General features: G+C 40.0%; 1 protein-coding gene across 12 annotated transcripts in view; it reads left to right on the top strand.

Moving 5' to 3' along the window:
* The first annotated feature begins 1,394 nt into the window (after nucleotides 1–1,394).
* The window catches only part of GON4L (gon-4 like), a 94,377-nt gene continuing 83,220 nt past the window's right edge, over nucleotides 1,395–12,551 (top strand). For 10 of the 12 annotated variants that reach the window (XM_076000219.1, XM_076000221.1, XM_020285146.2 and 7 more), the window contains exons 1-2: nucleotides 1,395–1,505; nucleotides 3,333–3,863. In XM_076000219.1, the coding sequence (XP_075856334.1) occupies nucleotides 3,359–3,863 (505 nt within the window). In that variant the 5' untranslated portion in view covers nucleotides 1,395–1,505; nucleotides 3,333–3,358. Of the gene's footprint in view, nucleotides 1,506–2,490; nucleotides 2,610–3,332; nucleotides 3,864–12,551 lie in introns of those variants that run through there. The other 2 variants (XM_076000217.1, XM_076000222.1) reach the window with 2 other exon arrangements.

Genomic DNA, 12,551 nt, shown 5'->3' with positions numbered 1-12,551 from the left:
ATTTAATTATACACATAAAACAGATGGATTTTATGGTGTGTAAATTAAAGCTGTTTTTTTTTAAAGACTAATGAGAAGTGCCAAAGTTAATCAGTGTTCAATCTTTCTTTTCCATAAGTCTCAAGTGCGTAGGGTTTCGAGGGGGTGGGGTGGGATTGGGGAAGAAGGAGAGAGAGAAGAAGCACACTAACCTAAAAAAACTGTAGGTCAAAAGGACACAAATGAAACTCCAAGCTTCTGGAGACTTCCTTGGTATTTGTGAGACTTGGTGTGATTCATGTTAGAGTCAGACTCCTGGCAATGACAGCCATGATCACATCAATTCCATCCTTTATTTTGGTTGGAACTTTCATCCTGTCGGATTCAGTTCAAGTGCATAAATATTTGTTGGTGGTTCACCTGTGATGGAGCTGAATGTATTTTTCCAGCTTTGACATTCTGTCCTTGTAGAAAAGTGGAAATAACATGGTTTTAGGAGTAATTAATTAAAAAACATGGGCTGGGCGCGGTGGCTCACGCCTGTAATCCTAGCACTCTGGGAGGCCAAGGCGGGCGGATTGCTTGAGGTCAGGAGTTCCAAACCAGCTTGAGCAAGAACGAGACCCCTGTCTCTACTATGAATAGAAATAAATTAATTGGCCAACTAATATACATAGAAAAAAAAATTAGCCGGGCATAGTGGTGCATGGCTGTAGTCCCAGCTACTCAGGAGGCTGAGGCAGGAGGATTGCTTGAGCCCAGGAGTTTGAGGTTGCTGTGAGTTAGGCTGACGCCATGGCACTCCTAGCCTGGACAACAGAGCGAGACTCTGTCTCAAAAAATAAAATAAAATAAAATAAAAAACATGTATTGAATTACTGAGCATTGACTGATTCCCCTTTATAAGCTGTGTACCTTTGTGAAATCACCAACTCAGCTGAGCCAGAACTTTGTCCTGTGCAAACTGGAAGATGATATAATAATATCCATTGTCCCACAGAACTTATTGTGGAGGCCAAATCACCTAAGATAATGTGAGAGCATTTTGTAAAATTCAGAATATTGTACATATTTGAGTAATTTACTATAGCTTGAGGCCAAGGCTGCCTTAGTTTTCTTCAGGAACCTAGAGAGTTCTCTTTCTGAAATTTTGTGAATTTTTCATTTCCTTGGTCCTGTGTTCCAGGTGTCTCGTGGCGAGAAAGATTAGCTGTCAATCTAAACCACTGCATCTCAACCCCGGTTTTGAGTAGGAGTTCCATGGGCAGAGAAAACGAAGCAGGACCTTTAAATTTTTTTGCCAATAACTGACGAACTAGCGCCGTGGCTTCATTCGGCCCTAAAATAGGATGGCGTCTAGGGTTTGACGCATGCTCCTTGACGCCCTGAAGCGCGGCGTACCGAAACTCGGGGGCGCGCACGTCAGTCGCTGCCGTTGGCTGACTTCCGGTGGTTCCTAAGCCGAGTTTCCGCGGGATCAGGCCGGCTGTGAGGGTACTGGGTCGGGTGCTGTGGGACTGGAAGAGGCAAGTGGGAGCTGGGACACCTGGGCGGAGGATGTCCAGGTTGAGGGGGTCAGGTCTGAGGGTGGGCGCTGGGTGCATGGCGGAAGTTAGGAGTGCGAAGGTGTTCCAGGTAGGCGTGAGGACTTCAACCAGCGCTCGGCGCCGAAATGGAAAGCACAGTTAGGACCCCTTTAGGAAATGTTTTCCCAGGAGAGGGCCGAGTCGGGGCTGCCTCCAGATTGACATTCACCCGGTCGGTCCTACTCCGGTTCCCAAAGGAGCGGACTTTCGCATTACTGCTGTGTTTGAGGTGCCTGGAACCGATCCCTGCACACTAATAGCTTTGAATAGCAGCTACCTTTCTTTCTTTCCTTGTTTCTTCTTTTTTTCTTTCCTAAACCTCTGCGGAAGTCATTCACAGTAATTCATCTGTGAAATAAAGGAGTCGCCTAAAAGGCTGCTCTCATTCCACTCCTTATCCACTCACCATCCTCTCTCACAGGAATCAACGGAATCTTGACGTGTTTATTGAGTTTTAATTACCAGGATAAGGACATCAGTTGATTGGACGCAAGGGGAATCTCTCCTAATGACCTGGAGAAACTGGATTAAGGAGGTTTAAAACTCACATTGTATAGTTAAATAGATCAGACTCGTAAGAGTTAGAAACAATTCGTATTTTTCAATTTTTTAGTCGAAGCTTTCATCTAGTACTCTGGTAGGTGGACATTCAGACTTTGAACATAGACAGTGATGTAACACAAGGCAGCTTATTTTGTTCTTGGATCTGTTTATGAGAGTAAAGTTTTCCGGGGTGGTAAGATGCAATCAGTTTATATATAATGCTTAACATTTAATCCAAATGCTGCATAGAATAAGTTGTTTTAGCCCTCTTTCATTGATTCATTATTCAGGGAACATTCATCGAGTATCTGCAATACCCAGATCCTGCTGAATGTTAGAGATACTAGTTGAAAGAGTCTTTTTCTTCATAAGCTCATAGTTTTGGAGGAGTGAGGTGGGAAGGAGACAGGCATAGAGGTGTTTACAAAAATGATAAGTACTATAAAAGTGGTTTGCAAACAGGTGTTAAAAGAACAGAAAAGAAAATACCATCTAGTTTAGGTCAGTATTGCCTTTAAAATGTGATAACTAGAATTGAAGCCAAGAGTCAAGAAGTAACAATGCAGAGAACAGTAGACATCTCCTCTCCCTTGTTTCAACACAAAATTTGTTACTAGCATTTTAAAACAGCCACATTTTGCTTTTGCATTGTTTCTATTAATGAAAGTAGCTGCTTATGAAAACAGTAGCAAACATTTATAAATCACTTACTAGCTAAATATGTAAATGCTATTTTTATTTCATTTTATAGCTGAAGAAACAGATTCAGGTTAAGTAACTTTGGCAAGGTCACAAAGCTGGAGAGAGCTCACCTGGGAAGCAAATCTAGTTTGGTCCACAGTTTACTCTCAGCCTCATGCTAGTTTACCTCCCTGATAGTAGTAGTAATAATAATAATAATAATAATAATAACTAACACTAGTCATTTACTATTTAATTCTTGCAACAGCTCTCTGAGATAAAACGATCATTATTTTTTGCTATTAAGGAAACAGATGCTTGGAGAGGTTAAGTCCCTTGGCTAGGTGACATACTGGTCAGTAGTGGAGTTGGGATTTGAACTCAGTCGCTCTAACTATTGTTTCTCATCTTACACCTAAAGAGACATCGTGCCTTTCGTATGAAGTGTTGTGATTGGACATGAATAAATGAAAAGATAATTGAGCAAATGATATTACCATTAAATAATATGAAGGTGATATGAACTTGTTTTTGTTCTTTCAGGATGGAACAAAAGTGGGACTTTTAAAATGTTGCCTTGTAGGAAGAGAAGAACTACAGTGACAAGGTCCCCACAGCATAAGGGCAATCAGGAGGAAGACAACATAGGCCTAGAAGCAGCTGTTAAACAAGAATCTGACCAGGTTAAAGACTTGGGGTCAGTGTCACTATCCTGGGATCCAAGTCATGGCAGAGTCACAGGCTTTGAAGTACAATCTGTGCAGGATGCAGGAAATCAGCTTGGTATGGAGGATACATCTTTGAACCCCAGGATGCTCATGCAGGACACAAGTGTACCAATTCTAGAAGCTGTTGATGTGGCCATCTCTCAGGGACTCACCCTACCTTCCTTGGAGTCTTCCTCCCCCCTTAATGTACACATTGGTAAAGGAAAACTCCAGGCCACTGGCTCAAGGAGAGGGAAGAAAATTGCACTCAGGCCTGGACTAGTTTCCCAAGAAGACAGAGGTGATCATCCTATCATAAAGGAGCCATTTTCAGGAGAGCCTATTGAAGAAGTCAAGGAAGAAGGAGGTAAGATATGAAAGGTCTTTAGGCTGCATTTTCCTTGTCATATCATTTTGTCATTGCTTTCTCTGTAGTGCCTTTACAAAGTAGTAATTTTTTTTTTTTTGAGACAGAGTCTCGCTTTGTTGCCTAGGCTAGAATGAGTGCCGTGGCGTCAGTCAGCCTAGCTCACAGCAACCTCAAACTCCTGGGCTCAAGCAATCCTTCTGCCTCAGCCTCCCAAGTGGCTGGGACTACAGGCGTGCGCCATCATGCCCGGCTAATTTTTTGTATATATATTATTTGGCCAATTAATTTCTTTCTATTTATAGTAGAGACGGGGTCTCGCTCTTGCTCAGGCTGGTCTCGAACTCCTGACCTTGAGCAATCCGCCTGCCTCGGCCTCCCAGAGAGCTAGGATTACAGGCGTGAGCCACCGCGCCCGGCCTACAAAGTAGTAATTTTGAAAAGGGTTATTGTTTGTTATGGAATTGAAACTTCGGCACTCCTGAGGGTCAGCAGTGAACTTTATGAATAGGTAGAGACTTTCTTTTCTTCTTCCGTTCCCTAGATCTTCTGTATCCCTTTTCTTTTTCTCATCTTTTATTCTGCACATCTGGAGAGATGTGTAGTCTTTTGTGATTTGGCAGCAACTTAAAGGGAGAGACTACTGCCTGGGACATGGGGAAAGGCTCTACAGAAGTGAATAACCCTTCATACTTGAAGGATGAGTTGCAGTTTGACAGAAGGTGGCATGAATGCCCAGGCCCAGAACAGTCTGCACAGAGGTACATAGGCAGAGGAGGATGGTGACACAGTTGCTTGGAAGAAGTGGTGGGAGATTACTTCAGAGTAATCAATTGTGCATCGGTTGTGAAGGGTTTTGTTTTTCATGCTAAGGTGTTTGAACTTTTCCTGTGTGTAGGTGACAGTCATTTTAATGGCTAAGCAGAACATATTTATACTTTAGGAGATTTCAACTTCTTTTATTCATTTTGACTAACTTTTAAACTGTTTTTGCTGTATTTTAAGCCCACTTGTTCTTACTTTGTCCTTCTGATATAATTCTTAGCAAGTAGTTAGTGTACTGTGTTGATAATGACATTGTGTATTGTATATGTTTATACAGCAGAATTTCATGTTTTTGACTTTACTGTGTTTAAAAACTGATGAAATAGTGCATGAATTGTCTGAAACATGTTGTTAAAGATGAAAGCTCTTTTGGGGAAAAGAGCTCTTCTGTAGAATCAGCCCTTGTCCTAACCCATGGCTCTATAGTTAGAACCTTATTCTGAGTAGCTTGTATTATTATATTGATTCTGGAACACCTATATTTTACCTGGAAATGTAGGCAGGAATAGCAGGTTTTTTATGAGTTACAAGTTATTTTCACTGTTATTTTCCTAGAGAATTTCTTGGGAGAATAAAAAAGGGTAAATAAACAGCTTATGCCATTTTGCTAGTTATATGGACTTCACTTTTGACTACATAAATGTAAAACAAAACAAGACAGTACATTGTCCTACACATAGTAGATACTTACATAAATTGAGCAAATACTTACTATTTTAAAATTACTTCTGGCCGGGCGCGGTGGCTCACGCCTGTAATCCTAGCTCTCTGGGAGGCCGAGGCGGGCGGATTGCTCAAGGTCAAGAGTTCAAAACCAGCCTGAGCAAGAGCGAGACCCCGTCTCTACTATAAATAGAAAGAAATTAATTGGCCAACTGATATGTATATAAAAAAATTAGCCGGGCATGGTGGCGCATGCCTGTAGTCCCAGCTACTCGGGAGGCTGAGGCAGAAGGATCGCTCGAGCCCAGGAGTGTGAGGTTGCTGTGAGCTAGGCTGACGCCACGGCACTCATTCTAGCCTGGACAACAAAGTGAGACTCTGTCTCAAAAAAAAAAAAAAAAAAAAAAAATTACTTCTTATTTTGATAGTTGTTTTCCACTTAGTGAGGCAAATGCTTAAGACTCAGTCTTATTGAGTACTCATTATTTAGACGTAAGGAAAGGAGAAATAAAGGTTTTTCTTTATTCTTTCTATTAATTTTCTTTTCTTCTCTTTTTATTCTTTTTTTCTTTTTTTGAGACAGAGTCTCACTCTGTTGCCTGGGCTAGAGTGCTGTGGTGTCAGCCTAGCTCACAGCAACCTCAAACTACTGGCTCAAGCAATCCTTCTGCCTCAGCCTCCCGAGTAGCTGAGACTACAGGTATGTGCCACCATGCCTGGCTAATTTTTTATATATATTTCTAGTTATCCAGCTAATTTCTTTCTATTTTTTTTTTTTTTTTTTAGTAGAGACAGGGTCTTGCTCTTGCTCAGGCTACTCTTGAACTCCTGCAGGCTCAAACGATCTGCCTGCCTCGGCCTCCCAAAGTGCTAGGATGATAGGCATGAACCACCATGCCTGGCCTCTTTTATTCATTTTTTAAAAAATTATGGATGGAGGATACTAGATCAGGAAGAAGATAGATATTTTTATATCTATCTTACTTTTTTTATATCTATGGAAGTTAGATATTTTTACTGGAAAAATACATTCCTTTTGTGATGGTTTGAAGAAAATGGTGAGGAGGTAAGTATCATCAGTTCAATAGCTTAATTCAAGGAGTTGGGATAGATGTGCATATAAAGCATAGGATAGAATCAAGAATCAGGTTTTCTTCTTGTTTTAAATTTTTTTTTCTTTTTTCTTTTTTTTGTATAGACAGTCTCACTCTGTTGCCCAGGATGGAGTGTAGTGGCATGATCATAGGTCACTGCAGCCTCGAATTCCTGGGCTCAAGCAGTTTTTCTGCCTCAATCTCCCAAATAGTTGGGACTACAGGTACATGCCACCATGCCAGGCCAATTTTTAAAAAATTTGTTGTAGAGACAGGGTCTCTCTGTGTTGCCCAGTCTGGTCTTGAATTCCTGGCCTCAAGTGATACTCCTGCCTTGGCCTCTCAGAGTGCTGGGATTACAGGTCTGAGCCACCACAACAGGATAGAATCAGATTTTCAAAAACATTTCAGCATGTTGGTTGAATTTTGCTTTATGAAATTAAGTAGGGATGAATGTGAAGTCTTATATTTAATTTGAAAGGACGGGAACCATATCAAACCTGAATTGCTCAAATATGAGATATGGGAGATCTAATCTTAGTTAAGGGATTTATTTGACTCCTAGCTTAATTAAGGGTAGGAATGTAAGAAGACTGCTAAAAAACCTTAGTTGTTGATGAAGTAATAGAGATATAATGCTCAAGACAAGGGAGTTAGTAGTAATCTTAATGGTATACTGTGCTGGTCATACCCCCTCTGGAATATTGTGTTCATTTCTTAATGCCACATTTTATGAGGACATTGCCAAACTGGTGCATATTAAGAGGAGGATAACTAGTATTCTGAAGAGTCTGGATATGGTAGGAATGGTTAACTTGAGAAGCTTTCAGAGTGGTAAGAAAGCTGTCAATCATCAAATATTTGAAGACCGTGATGTAGAAGAGGAAGCAGATTTTCCGGTGGTGAAAGTAAGAAGAGTGGTTTTAAGCTATAGGGAGGCAGATTTTTCTTCATTATCAAAAAGAATTTTTCAGCAGCAGTATCAACAGTAGTAGCGTACCACTTCCTTGTATGATAAGACTTTACAAAAAGTATTCCACTTAAATTGTGATAACCTATAAAATTTTAAAAATTCTGTTCAGTAGTTTTAATAAATCATTGCAATGACCTGTAAAACATATTTTGTTGTCTAACGTTATTTTTCAAATTTCCTTATCATGTCTGAAAGTAGTGTAGAAATCCTTTGTTCTGATATTTAGTTTGAAACATGATTCCTTTATTCATGTGACATTTAAAAGAAGCAGAAGGCATAGTTCTAACTTCAGGATGCTTATAGTCTAATGGGGAAGACAGTATAAACACATAATCTGTTTGGAGCAGTGTGAGACAGTGTGATTAAGTGCTAGAGTATGTGGTACATATAAGTAGGATTTGGGGTACTGGAGCTTAAAGGATTCATAGAATTCAATAGATTGTGGGGGAAGGAGTGGAAGCAGAATAGCATATTCTGTGAACATGTAGAAGTGCTGTGTTAGTGTGGGAGAGTACTAAGACTTCATTCAGATGGAAAGAGTAGATCCAGATTATAGGCAGCCTTGTAGTTTTCCCCTTAAGGCCTTATCAAGGATTAGAATAGGATGCTGGCTGTAAGAATGGAGAACAGGTATACATAGAGACATTACAAACAAAGAATGAACATTGCTTAGAGACTGACACTTAAGACATCTGGAGTGGGGGATGGTGAAAGCATGCCTTCATGGAGAAGGTATTTCAGGTTTGAAACGGAGTTCCAATTTGGGTATGTAGAGTGTAGGGTGACAATGGGGCCATCAGGCAAAAATAGAAATCTGAGATTGAATTTTGTAAGAGGTAAGGACTAGAAATGTTCAAAGTGTTAGTCATGATTCTTCTCCATGGAAACAAACATGGAGGGAGAAGAGCAGCAGATTGAAGATAATCTTGAATTGAGGAAGGAAGTTACAGTTGCAGGAACAACTGGAGAAATAATAGTAGAAGTCAAAGGAGGAGGAGAGTTTTAAGAACAAGGTACTTTCAAATTTAGAGGCAAAGGAGAGAGAAAGATAATGCCTGAGAGAAGGTTACATTTGAAGGTTGATTATCTTGAGAGTAGATTTAGGAGAGTTTTTGGGGAAAAGGATATCCTATGATGGGATTGAAGTGGGAGGAATGGAAGCACCAATGAACATTTTTTTTTTTTAGACAGAGTCTCACTTTGTTGCCCAGGCTAGAATGAGTGCCGTGGCATCAACCTAGCTCACGGCAACCTCCATCTCCTGGGCTCAAGCGGTCCTTCTGCCTCAGCCTCCTGAGTAGCTGGGACTACAGGCATGTGCCACCATGCCCGGCTAATTTTTTTATTTTATTTTATTTTTTTTTTATTTTTTGAGACAGAGTCTCACTTTGTTGCCCAGGCTATAGTGAGTGCCGTGGCGTCAGCCTGGCTCACAGCAACCTCAATCTCCTGGGCTCAGGGATCCTACTGCCTCAGCCTCCCGAGTAGCTGAGACTACAGGCATGCGCCACCATGCCCGGCTAATTTTTTGTATATATATTTTTAGTTGGTCAATTAATTTCTTTCTATTTTTGGTAGAGATGGGGTCTCGCTCAGGCTGGTTTCGAACTCCTGACCTTGAGCGATCCGCCCGCCTCGGCCTCCCAAAGTGCTAGGATTACAGGCGTGAGCCACCGCGCCCGGCCGGCTAATTTTTTGTATGTATATTTTTAGATGGTCAATTAATATCTTTCTATTTTTAGTAGAGACGGGGTCTCGCTCAGGCTGCTTTTGAACTCCTGACCTCCAGCAGTCCACCCGCCTCGGCCTCCCAGAGTGCTAGGATTACAGGCGTGAGCCACCACACCTGGCCTCCAGTGATATTTTTTACAGTGGGAAAATGGGAAAAAGCTAGAGAAGGCAAGATAAATCATATTTGCGATATGAAGACAGGAGGAACTGGAGGAAAATAGAACATTAAAATAAATGCTAGAGAAGGAATGGATGAGTAACTATTGGTTTTTAGTTAACTATAGTCACTCAGCTATTGAGGAATGGAATCTAGAGTTTTTTTTATGGTCAGTTTACAGATATACAAATGTAGATGAATTAACATTTATTATTTAGGATTATCTGTAATATCACTCCCCTTCATTAAGCTGGATAATTAAAAGTTGATTCTACCACATTGCACTTTACTTAGCTGGATATATAAGTAATACCAATAAAAAGTACATTATGAATGTCTATGCAGAATTTTTTTTCAAGTAACTTGTTTGTTTTTTGTTTTGGTCATTAGAAATATCACACATATGCAAAACATAGAGGTAGTAAGAAGAAAGATTGAAAATTAATGTATGTGTTGACTTCTAAGAAGTGTCTAATAAAAAAAAGAAAAAAAAAAAAGAAAATTAATGTATGTGTACTTTGGAAAATGTTGAAAGTTTTAAAGAAGAAAATAATCACCCGTAATTTTACTATTTAGTGCATATTCTTTTTGTTGTTTTACTCTCTTTGAAGTAACATTTTAGTTTTCTGATTATGAAAGTAGCAGCATCATATTCATTGTAGAAAAATTGAAAAAACATATAGAAAAGACATCTGGATTATTTTGAAGTATTGACATTTTGTTACAATTGGTACTTTGTTAAATTATTTCTAGACTGCAGGTGTTAGTGTTTAAACTTTCCTCTTTAATGATGTTTAGTAGAATTTTACTTGTTCTTTTAAAATTTATATATCCTAATTTCTTTTTTTATTTTTTTAGGTTTCTTTCTTTCTTTTTTTTTTTTTTTTTTTTTTTTGAGACAGAGCCTTGTTTTGTCCAGGGCTAGAGTGTGGTGGCTATTAGCTTAGCTCACAGCAACTTTCAACTCCTGGGCTCATGGGATCCTCCCAAGTATCTGGGACTACAGGCATACACCACCATGCCCAGCTAATTTTTTCTATTTTTAGTAGAGACAGAGGTCTCACTTGTGCTCAGACTGGTCTAAAAACTCCTGACCTCAAGCTATCCTCCTACCTTAGCCTCCCAGAGTGCTAGGATTACAGGCATGATCCACTGCTGCCTGGCCTAAACTAGGTTTTTTGTTTGTTTGTTTTGAGAGTGCCCTGGCGTCAGCCTAGCTCACAGCAACCTCAAACTCCTGGGCTCAAGTGATCCTTCTGCCTAAGCCTCCCAAGTAGCTGGGACTACGTGCCCGGCTAATTTTTTCTATATATATTAGTTGGCCAATTAATTTCTTTCTATTTTTAGTAGAGACGGGGTCTCGCTCAGGATGGTTTTGAACTCCCAACCTCGAGCAATCCGCCCGCCTTGGCCTCCCAGAGTGCTAGGATTACAGGCGTGAGCCACCGCGCCTAAATTAGCTTTTTAAAAAATCTAGACTAATAACCTAAACATTTTGAGTGCCTCATGTTTATGGAGATTGAGCAACTTTAGAATTAATGTACCCTTAACTTTCTAGATCCTTGGCAAAAATCTTATTTCAGTGGACTATAATGCCCCATTAAAGTATTTTTCTAGAGCAACAAATGGTAAGAGTTTAAATATAGTCAAAGGGGAGCACTGAAAAACCTAACTTTGGTCAAAACTTAGCTTAAAAATGGTTTTATAGGCTGGGCGTGGTGGCTCACACCTGTAATCCTAGCACTCTGGGAGACCGAGGTGGGAGGATTGCTCAAGGTCAAGAGTTCGAAACCAGCCTGAGCAAGAGCAAGACCTCATCTCTACTAAAAATAGAAAGAAATTAATTGGCCAACTAAAAATATATAGACAAAATTAGCTGGGCATGGTGGCATATGCCTGTAGTCCCAGCTACTAGGGAGGCTGAGGCAGGAGGATAGCTTGAGCCCAAGAGTTTGAGGTTGCTTTGAGCTAAGCTGACACCACAGCACTCTAGCCTGGGCAACAGATTGAGACTGTCTCAAAAAAAATAAAAAATGTTTTTACAGTTTCAGACCACATTTGTACCTATTGCTTTATTATTGGTGTCTACCTAAAAATATCTTGAGGTTGTTTTTTTTTTAATTACCCAGGAATTTAAGGTCCAGATCATTGGCTCTGTTTGAATTAGGTATAAAGTCAATATTATTAGCTGTCAACATTTCCAACCATCGCCAAAGGGTAATGTTCTATAGCCCCCTAGACTCTTGAATTGCTCTGGGTATTGCAAGAAATAAACTTTGGCTCAGAAACCAGTATAGTCCACTTTGAATTAGAAATGATTGGCAGGTGACAACCACTGCCCCAAAAAACTTATACCTTTAAAATGACAAGAGTAGTTGAATTTTTTTTTTTTTTTTTGAGACAGAGTCTCGCTTTGTTGCCCAGGCTAGAGTGAGTGCCGTGGCGTCAGCCTAGCTCACAGCAACCTCACACTCCTGGGCTCGAGCGATCCTTCTGCCTCAGCCTCCCGAGTAGCTGGGACTACAGGCATGCGCCACCATGCCCGGCTAATTTTTTATATACATATCAGTTGGCCAATTAATTTCTTTCTATTTATAGTAGAGACGGGGTCTCGCTCTTGCTCAGGCTGGTTTTGAACTCCTGACCTTGAGCAATCCGCCCGCCTCGGCCTCCCAGAGAGCTAGGATACAGGCGTGAGCCACCGCGCCCGGCCAAGAGTAGTTGAATTTATATAGGCAAGAAGACAATCATTTATTTAAAGTTTAGAAAATATAAATTTATTAAGTTCGAGGAAAACCATAGATTAAACTGGAAACATCAAAAGTTTTTTTTTTTTTTTTTAAGTTAAAATGGTTCTCATCAGGTACATTTATACTTCAATCCCTTGCAGAAAGGTTCTTTTGTGGGAATCTTAAAAAGATTTGACTACAACTAGAGAAAACAATACTGACAGCAAGTTAAATTATATACCCTAATTTCTATTTAGGCTTATTTTCTTTCCCTGCTTCCTAAAAGTGATTGGCTTAGGCAGACTTCAGCTCATAATTAGTTGATTTGTATAGTCCTCAGCTAGTTATTTTCACGTCTTCAATTTACAATTCTTAGGTTGGAATAAACAGGTTATAGATCTCTCTTATGCTGTAGGGCTTCTCTTTCTGAGGTTCAGCATCTAGCATATCTATAAAGGAAAGGAAGTGGGATTATAAGGAGTTCTAAGAAGGGGAATTATTAATAAATTAAAAAGC

This window comes from Microcebus murinus, chromosome 2, assembly GCF_040939455.1.
Source record: "Microcebus murinus isolate Inina chromosome 2, M.murinus_Inina_mat1.0, whole genome shotgun sequence".
Taxonomy (NCBI): Eukaryota; Metazoa; Chordata; class Mammalia; order Primates; family Cheirogaleidae; genus Microcebus; species Microcebus murinus.
The sequence above is the reverse complement of the archived record's forward strand: the minus strand, read 5'-3'. Positions and strand labels throughout refer to the sequence as shown.